Source organism: Aotus nancymaae, unplaced genomic scaffold (assembly GCF_030222135.1).
Source record: "Aotus nancymaae isolate 86718 unplaced genomic scaffold, 86718_ANA_hifiasm-v0.15.2.pri h1tg000108l, whole genome shotgun sequence".
Classification (NCBI taxonomy): domain Eukaryota; kingdom Metazoa; phylum Chordata; class Mammalia; order Primates; family Aotidae; genus Aotus; species Aotus nancymaae.
The window spans coordinates 33,921,653-33,940,893 of record NW_026988523.1 but is presented as its reverse complement, the minus strand read 5'-3'; the positions used below and the strand labels follow the sequence as shown (position 1 = coordinate 33,940,893).

The window sequence follows — 19,241 nt, the reverse complement described above, 5'->3', positions numbered from 1 at the left end:
CTAGGAGTTCTGTTTTGAGACACAGCAACGTTCACATTGGCCATTCTGCCCCCCTCCCCAACCCCTTTTCTTTTGAGGGACTTTAATGTTTGCTGCTTTAGGTGGATGGAGAGTCCACCAGTCCCACTCAATGCTGCTCTAACTCTACCCACACCCACCTAATTAGGGGTGCTAATAATATATGCTGAGGTTGAGATAAAGATGGGACACAAGGGGAAAATTCATTCCATAGAGCTGAAATCTGGTTTTCAAGGCCTCTGTGGCTTTCATCTGAACTTAACACCAGCCCTGGCTGGAATGTAGATTGTGTTTTTAGTAATGTGTACTGTGAGCTGTCTTCTGTATAATGTATTTTGTAATGTATTTTTCTCATCTACCAAAGGATGAAACAAATAAAATTATTTAAATAGTTTGGCTCTAATAAAATTATTTGAAGAAATAGTGAGGTTCACGTTCACTTGACATAGAGGAAAATGCCTGCTTCTGTGAGCTGGAGAACACCAACTCTAAGAGAATCCTCCATTTTTCTTGCCAAACCCAGCACTCTCTTTTATGACCTTAAGTTTAGGGTTCTAATAAAGTACAAAGTATAAAAAAGAATCAAGACCATATCATCATGAAACAATTTTCTTCTCTCCACTTAGAAGGCAAGGAGAAATGAAACGAACTCTTAGGTCATTACACTTTAAACATGTATCTATATCCCAGGCAGGGTTTGCATGGCCCAGAGCCCACATGGGCAGGCTCTAATCTCACTGCAGCAGTTTCAGAGGGCAGAGCAGGGCAGTGGAAGGGTGGCTGGAAAGAAATACCAATCACTGCAAACTCATGAAACATGCCAACATTTATTTGCTCATTGGTTAAATGTTACTCTACCTATTTATCATGGAATGCCCAGGAAACTAGCAGAGGGCTTCTCCATTATCCAGAATCTGTTAGGACCGCCTATATCATGCTCTGGGGTGCAGAGAAGAGACACAGGAAAGAACATCCCAGCTGCCTCAGGCCTTCAACCTAATGGCAGCTTCCTAAGTTGGGTTCAAATGTTCATGCCAAGTTGGGGAACTGAAGACACATGACAAATGAGACTTCACTCTCTTTTGAGAGGTGAGCTGAGAGTAAAAGCAAAATGGAAATCAATCCTGGGCACAGTCTGGCCTTTTTCACCTCCCAGGCCTCAAGGGTTAAAGGGGCACAAGAGGGCAGGGTGGGTGGCCTCTGGATCCGTGGCACACAGGAGAGGGAACATGCTGAGGGGAGCCCCATTATTTAGACTCTTCAAACTTTAGGATGTGTGACTGGAAGAGAAAGAGAAGCCTTGATGGGAAGGAAGGCCCACACAGCCAGTTCACCCAACCCCTCAGAAAACCAGCTTGTTTGATCTAAGAGAATGCCAGGTAAATACTGTATCCACGCCTAGGCGGCAGCCGCTGCAGAGACCCCAAGGGCAGGAGTGGAGGGAGAACAGCCAAGTTAGATGCAGAGGCAGTTACCTCCGAGTTCAAAGCACCAGTGATTTTCCCTTTGAGGATTCGATGGACAACCTCATACGAACTCAAAATGTCTGCAAAACAAGACACAACAACAAAACCTCAGTGGCACTGGGCTGGGCAGGAGGAGCAAAGGAGGGAAGCAAAAGGCGGGGGCTGCAGGGCAAGGGCTCTAGCCGCCAGCCAGCTCCAACCAGCAAGTCTCTGCTAGTTCCTGCTAAATCCCTGCTGCCAGGATCAAGTGAGATGATAAATGCTGAAAAGGCAGCATGGGGGGAGGGCAAAATAACAGCAGATAAAGGGAGGAGGCACTTGTTAAAATAATTACAGGGATCTGGGATTTTTAACGAGAAATTCTAGTGGGGACAGAAAATCATGTTCACTGAACTTTGCTCTGAGAGTTTCAGCTGGAGAGAGGAAGGTTAAAAGCGGAGGTTTTCACCATGAGAAGCAAGCACTCTTACATGGCTGGAAACGGGAAGCGCAGGGAGCTCATCAAAAACCCAGCTTTCCTCAGGATCTGGTCCCCTACGCAACTCCCAGCATCCCACCATATCCCCCAAACTCTGGGACTGTTTGCGTGCATGAAACTGAATCACGAAGAGTCAGACCTAGGTTTCATCCCCAGCTATGCCGTTTTCTTGCTATTATAAATATGAGTTCTTTTCACTTTTCTGAGCCGTATTTCCTCATCCACAAAGGGAGGAAAACTGAACACTTATCTGACTTATCTCTGGGTTGGGGACTCTGGTCCTTCTGACAGGCTGGGAGCTGCACTTTGAGACAGGAAGCTCCTCTTCCCTGGGTCACCTGAAGTAGCTCCTGATGCCTGGCTGTTCACAGGCTAGGCAGCAGGGACCCTCTTCATGCAATGACTCAAGACAACCTCTGGGTGGTGCTCCCTGCCCACTGGGCACAACCCCCACCAGCCTCCCAGGAAGCCCTGGTCCTGCACTTTTGGGAGATGCCTTTCCATCTTTAAAAGACTTGTTTGTCTGTAAAATGTTTCCATCTCAGCCAAGCGTGGAAGCTCACGCCTGTAATCCCAGCACTTTGAGAGGCCAAGGTGGGAGGATCGCTTGAGCCCAGGAGTTTGAGGCTACAGTGAGTTATGACTGTACCACTGCACTCCATCCTGGGCAACAGAGTGAGACCCTGCCTCTAAAAAAAAAAAAAACAAAAGAACTTTTCCATCTTACTTTCTGGGTATGTATGCTTCTTCCCCTCCACTTCTGACTGCCCCCTAAAGCATTCTGTTATCCTTTTACATTTCACCTAACTTTGATCTTAGGAAGGGGCCTCGGGTCGGACGCGGTGGCTGACGCCTGTAATCCCAACACTTTGGGAGGCCAAGGCAGGCAGATCATGAGGTCAAGAGATTGAGACCACCCTGACCAACGTGGTGAAACCCCGTCTCTACTAAAAAATACAAAAAAATTAGCAGGGCATGGTGGTGCATGCCTGTAGTCCCAGCTACTCGGGAGGTTGAGGCAGAATTGCTTGAAACCGGAAAACGGAAGTTGCAGTGAGCCGGGATTGCGCCACTGCACTCCAGTCTGGCAATAGAGTGAGACTCTGTCTCAAACAAAAAAAAAAAAAAAGAAAAAGAAGGGGCCTCTTCATTTCCACCTATGGGGAAACCCACAGGTGTCTGAGGCTAAATGAACCACATTAAGAGAAGACCCTGAGTGCAGTGCTCTGGACTCTATGACTGGCATTCAAGGGCTAGTTTTCTTCTACGGCAGAATCCTTTTTCCAGTGAATCTGAAGCAACATGCAAAGTGTGTAAAACAGATGAAAGCTGAGCAGCTCTGGCGGAAGCAGGGTGGGAAATCCACCCTCTTCTCTCCCCTCCCAGAGAACTCAGCTTTTGGGCAGCATCTAAGGTCCCTCCTGGGATCTTGGGGCTCCAGAGCCCAGGGATGAAAACCAATACCAGAGAAGCAGCTTTGCTGGGGTCAGACGCTGAAAATCGGGATTGGGTGGAAAGAGAGACTGAAGCACCTTGGCTGCCCACTATGCTGTTCCCCACTCAGGTCCCAGAAGCAGGCATGGCATCTCCTGTCCCAAAACCCTCAGGAGGAGGGCAGAATATCTCACCTTTCTCCAGCATGAATGGCTGAGTCAGGGATGGGATGGTCCAGAAGTCGTCGCTGTCCAGGCTGCGCAGTGACTGCACAGGGACGGTGGCCAACTGCCCAAAATCAATGAACATGACCACAGCCCAGGTGTCCACCCTGTCCAGCACCCAACACCTGGCCAGAGGAAAGGGGAAAGACAAAGGACAATCCTTCCCCCCAGTGCCATGCAAGGCAGTCCTCAGCAAAGCGGGTGTGAGAGTGGAGGGAGGAGGGAGGAAGAGTGAGTTTGCTGTTTCTCCCCAATCCTTGAGTGGGGAAATGATGGTAAACAACGATGATTTTGAGAGAAGCAGCCACAGGGAAAAAACCAGAGCCCAAAGGAAGGGAACGTGAGGAGGGAGCATTCTCCCCGCAGGCCTCTCCCATAGGCTCTACCCACGCCCGGGCACACACCTGTTCCAGGCGCGTCCATAACCCCCCAGGTGGTACTCTGCCAGACAACGGGTCCCACGCTGCACGGCAGATTCCTTCAGGTAGGGCTGCTGCTCCTCCGCCTGAGCCAGGGTGCTGAACAGCGCCTGCATGTTCCGGTGCAGAGCCTGTGGGGTGCAAAACGCAACAGCCCCACTGCCTGCACTGCAGTACAAATCTGCCTCTACAGATGTCACTTGTTATGTTAGCACCGCTAATCTGTCCAAGGGAATCAGGTATGAGGTGGGAAGCAGAACGAGACTGAACCCGGGGATCAGACTGTAGTACCACCAGCATCCTCACCACTGACTGGCTCTGTCAATGTGCCCACCCCAGGGAGGCCATGCAGGAAGGCACAGGAGCCTGAGGGGGCCACCAACAAGTCCATACCTCAGTGATGTGCATGGCCCAGAAAAACGGGGTCTTTGGGACGATACTAGTCACCAGCAGCCCCGCCTCCCCACGAACGCTGTGGATGAGCGCCAGCCAGCTCAGGTCTCGGAAGCATTCCCTCAGGAGCAGCACCAGGAAGGACCCTCTGCGGGAAGAGCAAGGGGAGCAAGGAAAGGAGCGACTGGACCAACACCTGTCCCACAGGAGGCTGAGCTGCCTGGGGGGTGAGTCCCCTAAGCGCTCCGCGGTGGGGGCCAGAGCGAGTTCCCAAGTAATCCCAGTGCACGGAGGAGGAAAGGAAGCGCCGTTCTGGGGATGCAGGGGTTGGAGAGTTCAGGAAGAGGAAGCAGCAGAGGGAAACAAAAACACATCGAGAAACTCCGAGAGAGAGATGGACAAAAGTCCCCACTGGGTAGATGTGGGGCCTCCTAAGTGATTGACGAGCCTCCAGATGAGGCATGTGTGGACTGTCCAGCATGCAGGATATGCCTTTCATCCCAGAGCTGCTCCTCGTCTCCCTGCTGCTCCACTAACTCAATCACCTGCCTAAACCACATGTGGTTAGCAACAAAACCAAAGCCACAGGCCCTACAGTATTTCAAGTGAAACCAACTATTCTGGCACTCCTGACATCAAGAACAGTATCTGCCGTCAAAGCAAAGCAGGGGCCACAGTGGCATGATGACCTCCTGGCATCCAGGGTAGGGGACGGTCACAGGCCTTTGCTGTACATAGTGGAAACTGATTTTATTATTTTGTTGTTTTTTTTTTTGAGGCAGAGTCTCACTCTGTCACTTAGGCTGGAGTGCAGTGGCGCAATCTCGGCTCACTGCAACTTCTGCCTTCTGGGTTCAAGCGATCCTCCTGCCTCAGCCTCTCGAGTAGCTGGGACTACAGGCACACGCCACCATGCCCAGCTAACTTTTGTATTTTTAGTAGAGACGGGGTTTCACCATGTTGGCCAGGCTGGTCTCAAACTCCTGACCTCAAGTGATCCACCCACCCTGGACTCGCAAAGTGCCGGGATTGTAGGCATGAGCCGCCGCGCCTGGCCAGAAAGCTGATTTTATAAGTCAGTGTGAGTCACAGCCTTACAGCCTAGGTCTGACACAGGAGTTCCCGAAAACTATCCCCCACCCCAGTACTATCCCTGTCCCCACTCTCGGGGGGTCAGAAGGACGTTTGTAGTCGCCATTTGCCCTGGTGGTCTTTCTATACCTTGCTCACCTCATTTCCAAGGGGACTGCAAAGAAGGCTGCCCTCAGTTTCTCTGTCTCACACAGGTCAACAGGAGCTTTAGGAGCGAGCTGTGTAATAGCTAGAAAGCAGAAGACTAAGTCCTAGAGAGCTACCCAGAGAGGCATGCACTCCCCTCACCCACAAGAGGCCTTGGCCCTGCCCTCAAAGGAAGCATAAAATGGGCCAAGAAGCTGCACCCTCCCACTTCCCAGTCTCTAGATTCTCATCTGGGTGGGGAGGGTCGGTCAGAAGATATTCTTTAAGAAAGCATCCTAGGGCTGGGTATGGTGGCTCACACCTGTAATCCTAGCACTTTGGAAGGCTGAGGTGGAAGGATCACTTAAGGCAAGGAGACCAGCCTAGGCCACATAGCAAGAGTCCATCTCTATAAAAAATTTAAAAATTAGCCAAGCATGGTAGTCCTGGCTACTGTGGAGGCTGAGGTGGGAGGATGGCTTGAGCCCAGGAGTTTGAGGTTGCAGTGAGCTATGATCATGCCACTGCACTCTAACCTGGGTGACAGAACAAGACCTTGTCTCAAAGAAAAAAAGCAAGCAAGCAAACATCCTAGAGAAAGAAAGGGAAAAGGGGTATTTCCTACACTAAGGGTCATCGGGGACTGAGCTGGAAGGGAGGCTGCAGCAATTGGGGCTGGAAGACGTCCATTAGGAGCTGCAAAGCCGCATCCTGGAAACGGATGGCAGCGCAGAATCTCACCGGTGGTTTTGCCAAATCCTTCACCAGAAGCCTTCTCTGAAACCTGGGGAGAAAAATGAAAGGTCTCAGACAGCCATGGTAGCATTTGTTTTATTGATTTCTATGTTGAATCACTCCAGGTAGACTGGGAGACAGAGCATTGGCAGCCCCTGTTCTGACTCTGACTTCAGCTGACCTTTGAGGCATCCACCCACTTTCTCCATCCTCAAGGCATCCTGAGCCAACCCAAGGAAAAGACAATCGGGAGCAGGGAAGGCGGGGAGCAGGGGCTGCTGCCAGGGAGCGTTCTTCTAGAGCTACAGCCACAGAATGAGCTGCCCAGCACAGCAGCCTCCCCCACACAGGGGCGGAGGGCACTGCCAGGATGCTTAGCCTGGTGCCCTGCAGGGAGGAAAAGAAGGGATGGCAGTCACGCTGAAGCAGGCCTGGGTGGGGAGAGAGAGACCTGGGTGCCCTGCCACTCCCCACAGCCCTGCAGCCCCAACCCACGTTGGTCTCCCTCTCTCCACTGTTCTCACTTGAAAAAACCCCAACCCTGGGGAAACCCAAGTATCTGTCCCCCTTCCCACTCCCCTGCATCCAGGCACTTCCATCCCACTACCCCCCCCCACCCCAGTCCGCCACGCGCCTCGACTTTTCTTCTCTCCAAAGAACCTCACGTCCTCTCCTTTATTCAAAACACCCACAACTCCTGCCCATTAACTTGTTTCTTCATCAGAGGGCAAACAGGGAGCAAAGAGTCAGGACTCCCTCATCTTCTCCCCACCCAAACCACCAACCCCTCTCCCACTCCCGCCCTCTCCACCACCCCTCCCTGGCACACTCGGCTGCACAGACCTGCTCAGACTCAAGCCCTCACTCTGCAGACCCACTCTCCTGCTCCTCCAGCACTACTTCCCTCACATTTGAGCCTTTCCCGCAGGAAACAAGCAGGTTCTAACACTCATTTGGAAAGACCCTGACTGACCTCACGCTCCCCCGACTCCTGATTCTGTGCTCCTCTCACTGCAATGCCGCAGTTTCACAGTCTCCGTGCTGCTTACCTCCACAGTCACATCTGTCTCCTCTTAGGCTTCCCTGAAACGGCCCTGCGCAGGGTCAGCATGAACCGATACGCTGCCAAATCCAACGGTCACGTCCCTGTTCTGAATCCACCTGCAGTATTCTCTCCGCTCCCTCTTTCCAGAAACGCTTCTCTTGGCATCCCTGACATGACATGTGTCTGGGTCTCCTCTTTCCCTGGCTGGGCCTCTCAGCTCAACTGCTCAACACTGGCGCATCCCAGGACTTGTCCTCTCCCCATCCACCTTCTCTCCAAGGCCAGTTCCAGCGCCACGGATTTACGTATCAACAATGTAGCACGGACTGTCAAAGCTGCAGCCCCAGCCCTCAAAATGGGCCTCCCTAAGAACCGTCTAAAGAAGGGACCTCTCGCTCTTCATCACATCATCATATTTTAGTCCTCCAGCTGCTACTCGTGATCTGGTATTTTCTTGTTTATTGTATCTTTTACCACTGGAATGTAAACATCACAAGAAAAGAATGACAACTGTCTTCTAACAATTAGCTTGATTACGGAGGTAACACCAGGGACTAGGAAATGCCTGGTGCATACTAAGCTCTCAGTAAATATGTGCTGAATAAAAGAATCAAATAAGAAATGACCTGGGGGCCGGGCACTATGGCTCACACCTGTAATCGCAACACTTTGGAAGGCCTAGGTGGGCAGATCACATGAGGTCAGGAGTTCGAGACCAGCCTGGCCAACATGGCAAAACCTTGTCTCTACTAAAAATACAAAAATTAACCAGGTATGATGATGGGCGCCTGTAGTCCCAGCTACTTGAGAGGCTAAGGCAGAATTACTTGAACCCAGGAGAAGGAGGTTGCCCTGAGCTGAGATCGCACCACTGCACTCCAGTCTGGGCGACAGAGAGAGACTCTGTCTAAAGAAAGAAAGAAAAAGGAGAGGAGGGGAGGGGAAGGAAGGGAAGGGGAAGGGACCAGCCTGACCAACATGGTGATACACATCTCTACTAAATACAAAAAATTAGCCAGGCGTGGTGGCACATGCCTGTAGTCCCAGCTACTTGGGAGGCTGAGGCAGGAAAATCACTTGAACCTGGGAGGCAGAGGCTGCAGTGAGCCAAGATGGCACCATTGCACTCCAGCTTGGGCAACAAGAGTGAAACTCTGTCTCTTAAAAAAAAAAAACGCGGCCGGGCACAGTGGCTCACCCTTGTAATCTCAGCACTTTGGGAGGCGAGGCGGGTGGATCACGAGGTCAAAAGATCGAGACCATCCTGGTCAACATGGTGAAACCCCATCTCTACTAAAAATACAAAAAAAAAATTAGCCGGGCATGGTGGCGCATGCCTGTAGTCCCAGCTACTAGGCTGAGGCAGGAGAATTGCTTGAACCCAGGAAGCAGAGGTTGCGGTGAGCGGAGATCATGCCACTGCACTCCAGCCTGGGTAACAAGAGCGAAACTCCGTCTCAGAAAAAAAAAAAAAAACGCGAAGGTTCGTGGCCAGAAGGCTTGGAGGCGAGGGGCAAGGGGTGAGTGGTGAGGGGTGAGGGGTGAGGCGAGGTGAGGTGAGGTGAGGAGAGAAGAGATAAAAGACAAGAAAATAAAAAACGATCTGGGCAAATTCTTCCCTCTCTAAATCTTGGTTTCCTCTTCCACACCAGGAATCCCACCTGCCTTGATGCAAGGATTTAGTTGGGCTCAGGACAATGACATGCAGTAGGTACTAAGAAACAGAAACAGCACGACATAGCAGTTACAAGTGCGGATTCAGGAGTCAGGATGTCTGGGCCACAATCCTGGTTGGGGGCTTGACTGGCTGCTTAAGTCTGGGTGAGTATCTTGGTGTTCCCATCTGCAGAATGGGATAGTTCCCAGCACCTACTGCAGTAATTAAATGAGTTCTTACAGCAAAACAATTAGACAGTGAGTCCTCAGTGAAAGTTAACTACTGCTGTCAATCAATGAAACACTGAACCTCTCCTCCATTAAACCAACCAGTCTGCCTCTCTTGTTTACCCATAACAAAGTCAAGTCACAGTGCTAAAAATTGTCCCCCTCCAGGCAACCACATAAGGTGCCTTTTTATTCAGAATCTCCTAAGGCAGTTCTAAATACCAACCCCACAAACCAATTATCACCAGCAGTTTCGAGCTAAAAATGATTATTAATACAGAAGCATTTTACATCATTTTTGGTCTAATTATTATTCCCTAATGATTTAAGAGATAAATATAACAAGCTCGTTTTGACAGTTTGCAAAATTAAGTTCCAGAGGAAAATCTACATAATTATCATCTAACAGCCACAGCAGGCACGTCACCTAAACACAGACCTCCAATTTCCGGATGTGTCTGTAATACGAAGGTAACCACGTGGAAGCCACAGAGATCAAGGCAGCACCTCAACAGCTGCAAGGGCAGCTAATTTTAATTAAGTTCCATTGTTGCTACAAGCACAGTCACCCTCATGCCCACATCAATCAACAGCTGTTAATTATCCCTTTACTTTGTCCTGGGACATTTCTACCAGCTGGCCAAGTGTTCTAAGAGGTGCACCTGCTCCAGAGCAATGCTGGGGAGTCCGTGCAGTGGGAGAGGAGAAACAGGAATGCAAAGGTTGGCCGGGCACAGTGGCTCACACGTGTAATCCCAGCACTTAGGGAGGCCGAGGCAGGCAGATCACCTGAGGTCAGGAGTTTCGAGACCAGCATGAGCAACATGGTGAAACCCTGTCTCTACTAAATACAAAAAATTAGCCGGGCATGGTGGTGCATGCCTGTAGTTCCAGCTACTTGGGAAGCTGAGGCAGGAGAATCGCTTGAACTTGGGAGGTGGAGGATGCAGTGAGCCGAGATCATGCCATTGCACTCCAGCCTGGGCAACAAGAGTGAAACTCTGTCTAAAAAAAAAAAAAAAACGGGAATGCAAAGATTGGTGGCCGAAGGCTTGGAGGCAGGACGATCCATCCAGTCCCCTCCACACGCCAGGGAGAAATTCTTACATACACTCAGCAGAGTACAGCCTCACAACACCCAGAACACGGGCAGCTTCCCAACCTGCAGCCTGCAAGTCTTCTTGCTGCCACAGCCCTAGGCCATCTCTCTTTAAGCGCTGTCCCCCACCCCACATCACCCCTACCTCCACCAACCTGGGGAACTGCACCTGGGCACACACGAGGGGCCCATCCTGGTGGAAATTTCGCACTTGCAGCTTCAGCCACAACTGCTTCCCTCCTATCCTTTAATGACTTGCACTTCTATGTGCCAGACACAAAATGACAAAGATGAAAGACAAAGATCTTTGCGTGGGCTCTCCAGGGAGCCCCCCTTTAGTCATCCACAAATATAAAATGCCACCATGAAGCTCACGTTCCGGTGGGGGCAGCAGACACTAAATGAGTATACAAAGAGGAATAATGTCTTTGGGTGGTAGAGGGATGAAGAGACACAAGTCCGGGAGAGGGGATGAAGGGTGCCAGGGCAGGTGCTGTCTCACAGAAAGTCCTCCTGAGGTGGTGACTGCTGAGCAGAGCCCAGAGTGAAGGGAGATGGAAAACCCTGCAGACACCTGGGAGAAGAGCTTTCTGGGATGACAATCTAGAAGGTGGGGACGAGCTTGGTGTTTGAGGGGCGGCCCCAGGGCTGGTGTGACAAGACATTTTCATCTCTTTCCTGGACTGCCTGAAACAGATCTTCCTGCCTCCATTCTGGCCTCTTCCAGTGGGTTCTAGAGGGTCCCTTTAAAAGTTAAATCTAGGCGCAAGGACGAATAAATGGTGGCGCATGATACAACAGAATATCACTTAGCAATAAAAAAAGAACTGCTGATGGTGCAACCACATGGATGCCTCTCAATCACATTCCGCTGAATGAAAGAAGCCAGACACAAAGAAGCACGTACAGCCTGATGCAATTTACAGGACACACTGGACAAGCTCCATCTCATCCAAAGGATGGACACCAGCTCAGGGCTGCTGGGGGCCCTGAACAGGGGAATCTTTTGGGTGACTGAAATGTTCTCTATCTTGATTATGACAGTGGTTACATGGCTGCACGCACTGGTCAAAATTCATTGAACTGTACACTTAAATGGGTTCACTTTAAGTAAACTGTACTTCATTAGGTATACTGAATACATCAACAAAGTTGACTTTCTAAAACATATGAATGGGTTCTATCTGGCTATGTCACCCCCTGCTCAAACCCTCCAGTGTTCTATTATGTGACTGCCAATCCTGAGCACTGCTCAATCAAATTATGTTATTTTTATTCTCATGCAACCTTTTCTTAGGAATTAACTGCTGCTTTTTCCCAAGTCCATTTACTTGGATTTCCTTGAATCCCTGGCTAAGCTTTCCTACAACCTCCGGTGGCTCTTCATAATACTGCACCTCTCAATTTTCCATTTTTCTTCCTGCCAACATCACCCCTGGAGTCTCACCCCGTCCTGCTCTGTTCTGGACTGCCTGCTGCACAGTGACTATTCCAGGACTGCCTTTGACCAATTTGGGAAGCGTCTCATCTCCCTCCTCTTGGATCTAGATTGGATACCAGACCCTGTCTTTTTTTGGCTTATTGATTCATTTTGTTGGAACACATTCCTTCATAGCTTTCTGAGAACAGGCACATGGGGCATACATTTTTTGAGACCCTACCTTTCTGAGTAAGTCTTGTTCTACCTTTTTTGAAAAAGCGACAGTGTTTTACTCTGTTGCCCAGGCTGGAGGGCTGGCACAATCATAGCTCACTGTAACTTCAAACTCCTTTGGCTCAAGTGACCCTCCCATCTCAGCCTCACCAGTAGTTGGGACTACAGGTGTGTGCCACCACATCCGGGACATTTTTTGTAGAGATGGGTTTGCTCAGGATGTTCTCAAACTCCTGGCCTGAAGCAGTCCTCCTGCCTCTGCTTTCCAAATCCCAAATCTGAAAGCGCTGGGATTACAGGTGTATACTACTGCAGCTGACCTACCCGTTTTTTTTTTGAGACGGAATCTCACTCTGTCCCTCAGGCAAAGTGCAGTGGCATGATCTTGGCTCACTGCCACCTCTGCCTCCTGGGTTCAAGTGATTCTCCTGCCTCAGCTTCCCAAGCAGCTGGAATTATAGGTGTGTACCACCACACCCAGCTAATTTTTGTATTTTCAGTAGAGATGGTATTTCAGCATGTTGGCCAGGCTGGTCTCAAACTCCTGACTTCGAATGATCCACCCATCTTGGCCTCCCAAAGTGCTACCCTTATTCTTGACTGATTTGTTTAGGTAGAGATATTATTTTCCTGAATAATTCAATCATACCATGATTCCATATCCTTCAATGTGGATTCTCTTTCTAAAGCTTTATCCCCCATATTCTAAAACTTCTGTAATGTGCCTTCATGTAGGTTTTTACTTTCTCATTCATTATCCTGGGCACTCATTGGCTGCTTTGTATCTGAAAACTCATATCCTTCCCCCATGTGAAATTGTCTTATATCACTTGATAATCTCTCCCCGACACTGACCTGAACTCTTCCTGGATGTGTGTGATGTGCCACATAAGCTGATCTTCTCATTTTTACTACAAAATATTTCAATTCAACAAATCCTGTCCCCAAAAACTAATAACAAATCTTGACAAATTGTCAAAAACAACCACTTCAGGACTCTGGAAACTGAAGCATACAAGAAATTGAAGACATCTATTTAAAATAAAATGAAAACAGTAACAACAACAACTGACACTTGTACAAAAACGGTGAGCATCTAGGGCTTCCCCACTCCCAGATCCTTCAGTGGATAGTTCTGCCAGGATGGGCAAAGCTATGGAAACCAGGAGCCTCAGAGGTGGCTGGCTTGATCATAGCAGGTTGTGGAAAGCCACCAGGTGTCCGGGTGTTGTCAGAAACTGCCACCTTGTGGTAAGCAACGGGAAAGTCGCAGCCTGAGGATGTGGTCCTGTTGGCCTTTACGCATCTTCATCTACAAAATGCCTATTCCTAGCTCTTGCCCATTTTTCTATTAGGTTGTTTTTTTCTTGCATTGATTTCCAGGCATTTTCATTCTGTATTTCTATTTTTGTTATTTAAAAAAGAGTCTATATCTTAATCCAGGAACTGGCAAACTTTTTCTGCAAAAGCCCAGATAGTAAATATTTTAGATTTTGGGGACCTTACAGTCTGTCACAAGTCCACTCTGCTGCTGGAGTGAGGAAGCAGCCACAGGCGACGTGTAAACAAACGGCTGAGGCTGCATGCCAGGAACGCTTTGTGGACACAAACTGAATTTCATACAATTTTCATGTGTCAGGAAATATTCTTCATTTTCTTCCCATTTAAAAATACACTGCTGAAGGGTCTCACACCTATAATTCCAGCAGTTTGGGAAGTGGAGGCAGGAGGATTGCTTGAGCCCAGAAGTTCAAAACCAGCCTGGGCAATGTAGTGGGACCTCCATCTCTATAAACGATAGAAAATTTAAATATATATACACACACACACACACACACACACACACACACACACACACACACACACTCATGCATGCATGGCTGGGTATAGTGGCTCATGCCTGCAATCCCAGCACTTTGGGAGGCTAAAGCAGGAGGATTGCTTGAGGCCATATTACACGCCTGTAGTCCCAGCTACTCAGGAGGCTGAGGCAGGATTGCTTGAGCCCAGGAGTTCAAGGCTGCAGTAAGTTCTGATCACGCCATGGCACTCCAGCCTGAGTGACAGAGCAAGACCCTGCTCTAAAAATGTAAATAAATAAAAACCATTCTTAGAACCTCCACTCTGAGAAGATGAAATATACATACTTCATCTTAGTTCTGTTAAACACAACTAACAGCCTGGGACATTACATATAAAACAAGCATAAGAAGACTCTGAGAGGTGGAGAGAAGGCAACAGGCTGGCCAGAGACTTTGGAACCCAGGGTATAACATGGTGGCGAGTTCTCTGGGTTTTCCTTTTGCCTTATACATTTCCAGACTTAGAACTGAAGAGGCCAGCAACCCAGAAACACTAATAGGCACAGAAAAAAAAAAAAAAAGCCTCAGCAAAAGCCTGCTCTTTCTCGCCAAAGCACCAGAAAAGGGACAGGCTAGCAAGACAGAAAACTTGCAGACAATAACTCCTCTACTCCAGCTAAATGCCACCACACAGGCGAGCCCACCTCCACACACACAAGCAAAGACAGCGTGCAGGGCCCAGACTTCTGCCCTTATGAGGCTGAGATAAGTCATCCAACACCCCTGCCCTGACGGTGTCACATCAGGGCCAAGCAGGCAGCCAGGAATTCCATCCCCAAGCCAATAACAAAACTGGTCTCTCCCTACAGCCACCCTGCCTGGGTGTCAAGAGAAACCCCCTGGGAAGCCTGGACTTCCACACCCACCTCACAGAAAGAAGGCCCCTCTCTTTCCCTGCTGGGGTGGTGTCAGAAGAGGTCTAGTGGAGAGTCAAGACTTTCCCACGGGATAGTGAGGACATCCACGCCGAGATGTCAGTGGAGACCACAAAGCAGAATAGCGGTAACAAGGGGCTCTCTGCTGCCTTAGAGGCTGAGCAGGGAGCCTGACTTCCATCCTCAGCTGGCAGCAGAGGAAGCCAGCTAAAACACAAGGTGTACACATAATCTAGTCTAGCAACATAACAAGAAAATGTCCAAGTTTCCCGTGAAACTCACTCATCACACCAAGAACCAGGAAAATCTCACACAGAATGAAAAAAGACAATTAATATCTGCCAATGCCAAGACGACACTGGCGCTGGCACTACCTGAGAAATATTTTAAAGCAGCCATGACAAAATGCTTCAAGGAGCAATTACCAGCACCCTTAAAACAAATGAAAAAATAGAAACTCTCAGCAAATAACCAAGTCTCAGCAAAAAACAGTATTTTCAAATGGAAATTTTAAAACTGAAAAACACAATAACCAAAATAAAAAGCTCAGGGGGTAACCTCTACAACAGAACGGAGGGAACAGAACAAAGAATTGGTGACTGGAAGGCACAGCAATAAAAATTATGCATTCTGAACAATAGAAAGAAGGTAGACCGAGAAAATTTTGACTTTTCAAAAAGGCAAGTGAACCCAGAACAGCAAAAATACAAAGAAATGCATGCCAGAACACATTCTAATTAAACTTCTGAAAACTAAGAACCAAGCAAAAATCTTGAATGCAAAGAAAAACAATACCTTACTTTGAGGGAAAAACTATTTGAATAATAATAGATTTTTCATCAGAAACCATGGAGGCTCAGCTAGGTAATCTCAGCAATGTGGGAGACCGAGGCAGGTGAATCACTTAAGTCCAGGAGTTCAAGACCAGCCTGGGCAACATGGTGAAACCTCACCTCTGTTTCAAAAAAATAATAATTTAAATGAAATAAAAAAACCTTAAAAAAAAAAAAAAAAACCATGGAAGCCAGAAGAAAGAGGCACAATTATGTTTCCAGTGTTGAAATAAAAAAACTGTATTATCTAATGAAAATGCTTTTAGGCCAGGCACGGTGGCTCACGCCTGTAATCCCAGCACTTTGGGAGGCCGAGGTGGGCAGATCACCTGGTTGAAGACCAACCTGGCCAACATGGTGAAACCCCGTCTCTACTAAAAATACAAAAATTAGCCAGGCTTGGTGGTGAGTGCCTGTAATCCCAGCTACTCAGGAGGCTGAGGCAGGAGAATCACTCGAAACCAGGAGGCAGAGGTTGCAGTGAGCCGAGATTGTGCCATTGCGCTCCAACCAGCCTGGGAAACAAGAGTGAAGACTCTGTCTCAGAAGAAAAAAAAAGAAAATATTCTTTAGAAATGAAGGGGAAATTAAGACATTCTCAGATGAAGGAAAAGTAAGAATTTGTTACTAGCAGACCTGCCCTCAGAGAACAGCCAAAGGAAGTTCTCTAAACAGGAAAGAAATGATGAAAGGAAGAACTCTGGGACATCAGAAACTAAGAACACAGTTAGAAAAAATATGAGTAAATATTCAGTTGGTGCAAGTTATTGTGGTTTTAACAATGGCATTACTTTTAATGGCAAAAACTGCGATAACTTTTGCACCAACCAATACATTTTTCTTCTTCTCTTGAGTTTTCTATGTTATATTTGACAGTTGAAGCAAAAATTTTAATACTTTCCAGCCAAGCACAGTGGCTTATGCCTGTAATCCCCAGATTTTGGGAGGCTGAGGCGGGTGGGTCACCGGAGGTCAGGAGCTCGAGACCAGCCTGGCCAGTATGGCGAAACCTGGTCTCTATTAAAAATATAAAATTAGGTGGGCATGGTGGCACATGTCTGTACTTTCAGCTATTCGGGAGGCTGAGGCGGGAGAATCACTTGAACTTGGGAGGTTGCAGCAAGCTGAAATTGCACCACTGCACTCCAGCCTGGGTGACAAAAGCAAAACTCCATCTCAAAAAAAAATTATAATTCTTTCTGACTTGGATCTAAATGTATATACAGTAAATTTTTATTTCAATTACAACTGCACTGTTAACAGGGTGAGATAAAGGCAAGTAAACAGATGTACTCAAACTGGTAAAACCAACATGAGTAGGCTCTAAGTTACGTGTATATAATGTAATAATGTAACATCTAGCACAGCCATTTAAAAAGGTATACAGACAGTTGCACTTTACCGATTAAATAAAAATGGAATTCTATTTATTATTATAATTATTACTTTTGAGACAGAGTCTCACTTGTAGCCCAGGCTGGAGTGCAATGGTGCAATCTCAGCTCACTGCAACCTCTGCCTCCAGGGTTCAAGCGATTCTCCCACCTTAGCTTCCTGAGTAGCTGGGATTACAGGTGTGCACTACCACACCCGGCTAATTTTTAGTAGACAGGGTTTCACTATGTTGGTTAGGCTGGACTCCACCTGCCTCAGCCTCCCAAAAGTGCTGGAATTACAGGCATGAGCCACTGTACCCAGCCTACTTATTATTTTTGTTTAAAAAAATTTTTTGGCAAGGCACAGCAGCTCACACCTGTAATCCCAGCACTTTGGGAGGCTGAGGTGGGTGGACCACCTGAGGTCAGGAGTTCTAGACCAGCCTGGCCAACATGGCAAGACCCTATCTCTACTAAAAATACAAAAAAATTAGCCAGGCATGGGGGTGGTGCACGCCTGTAGTCCCAGCTACTAGGGAGGCTGAGGCAGAAGAATCTCAAACCCAGGAGGCAGAGGTTGTCCAGTGAGTGGAGTTCATGCCACTGCACTCCAGCCTGGGCAACAGAACAAGTCTCTGTCTCAAAAAACAAACAAACAAACAAATAAACTTATTTTTGGAGAAACTGGGTTTCCCTATGCTGCCCAGGTTGGTCTCAAACTTCTAGCCTCAAGCCATCCTCTTATCTTGGCCTCCCAAAGTGCTGGGATTACAGGCATGAAGGCACTGCACCCGGCCAAACAATGGAATTCTAAAAAATGTTCAAGTAAGTCTCAGGAAAACAGAGAAACAAAAACTAGAGAACAAACAAAAGACAAAGAGTAAAATGTTCTGTATTTGGACTAGGTCAGTGTTAACATCCTGGTTGTGATACTGTTTTGTAAGATGTTACCATTGGGGAGAAACTGGATAAAGAGTATACGGTCTGTATTGTTCTTACAATTGTATGTGAATCTGCTATTAATCTCAAAAATAAAAAGTGTAATTGAAAAAAAAAATTCCTAGCTTGCCAGCAGTATAAAAATGGGCAGTGGGCCAGATGTGAATCACTGGCCAAAGTCTATGACACCTTTCCTGATCCTTTGTTAGTTACATTATTGCAAATATCTTCTCCCAGATCTTGGCTTGAATTTATCTTCCTTTATGTATCAACTTTCGAAGAGGTGGTCTTTATGTTAACTTACCTATCTTTCTTTTTCACCTGATGCTTTATGCCTTGACAAATCTTATCCTGAGATCATATCTGGTAAGATATTTGATAAGATCAGCTTAACTGAGATCATAAAGATATTCTACTATTTTTTTTTCTAAAAGTTTTTAAGTTTTGCCTTTCACTGTCAAGTTGATAATCCACCTAGAATTCTTATGCATGGGATAAGGTAGGGATATAATTTCATAGTTTTCCACATGAATAGGCAATTGTCCCAGTTCAATTTATTCAAGTGTGCATCCCTTCCCCAGAGGTCTACCACTCTACCTGAATAATAAGTAGTTTCTGCATACAAATGAGCCTCTTTTTAAGTTCTCTATTACATTTTATTGGTCAAACCTGTCTGGCCCTAGGCCAATACAGTTGGTCTTCCACATCTGTGGTTTCTGCATCCACAGATTCAACCAATATTTTAAAAAATTCAGGGCTGGGCACAGTGGCTCACGCCTGTAATCCCAGCACTTTGGGAGGCGGAGGAGGGTGGATCACCTAAGGTCAGGAGTTTAAGACCAGCCTGGCCAATATGGTGAAATCCCGTCTGTCCTAAAAATACAAAAATTAGGTGGGCGTGGTAGTGGGTGCCTGTAATCCCAGCTACTCAAGAGGCTGAGGCAGGGAGAATTGCTTGAACTGAAATGCAGAGGCTGCAGTAAGCCGAGATCACGTCACTACACTCCAGCCTGGATGACAAGAGCGAGACTCAATCTAAATTAAAAAAAAAAAAAAATTCAGGTCGGGCACAGTGGCTCACGCTTGTTATCCTAGCACTTTGGAAGGCCGAGGTGTGCAGATTACTTGAGGTCTGGAGTTGGAGACCAGGCTGGCCAACATGGTGAAACCCTGTCTATACAAAAATACAAAAACATTAGCCAGGCGTGGTGGTGCTCGCCTGTAATCCCAGCTGCTTAGGAGGCTGAGGCAGGAGAATCGCTTGAACCCGGGAGGCGGAGGTTGCAGTG

General features: G+C 47.7%; 1 protein-coding gene across 2 annotated transcripts in view; it reads right to left on the bottom strand.

Annotated features, from left to right (window-relative positions):
* Positions 1-834: 834 nt before the first annotated feature.
* The window catches only part of TDRD10 (tudor domain containing 10), a 49,260-nt gene continuing 30,853 nt past the window's right edge, over positions 835-19,241 (bottom strand). Inside the window, exons 6-12 of one of the 2 annotated variants that reach the window (XM_064370903.1) lie at positions 6,392-6,434; positions 5,663-5,753; positions 4,433-4,580; positions 4,025-4,170; positions 3,591-3,745; positions 1,494-1,564; positions 835-1,298 (exon numbers count right to left, since the gene is read on the bottom strand). In XM_064370903.1, the coding sequence (XP_064226973.1) occupies positions 1,266-1,298; positions 1,494-1,564; positions 3,591-3,745; positions 4,025-4,170; positions 4,433-4,580; positions 5,663-5,753; positions 6,392-6,434 (687 nt within the window). In that variant the 3' untranslated portion in view covers positions 835-1,265. Of the gene's footprint in view, positions 1,565-3,590; positions 3,746-4,024; positions 4,171-4,432; positions 4,581-5,662; positions 5,754-6,391; positions 6,435-19,241 lie in introns of both variants that reach the window. The other variant, XM_012476322.2, reaches the window with a different exon arrangement.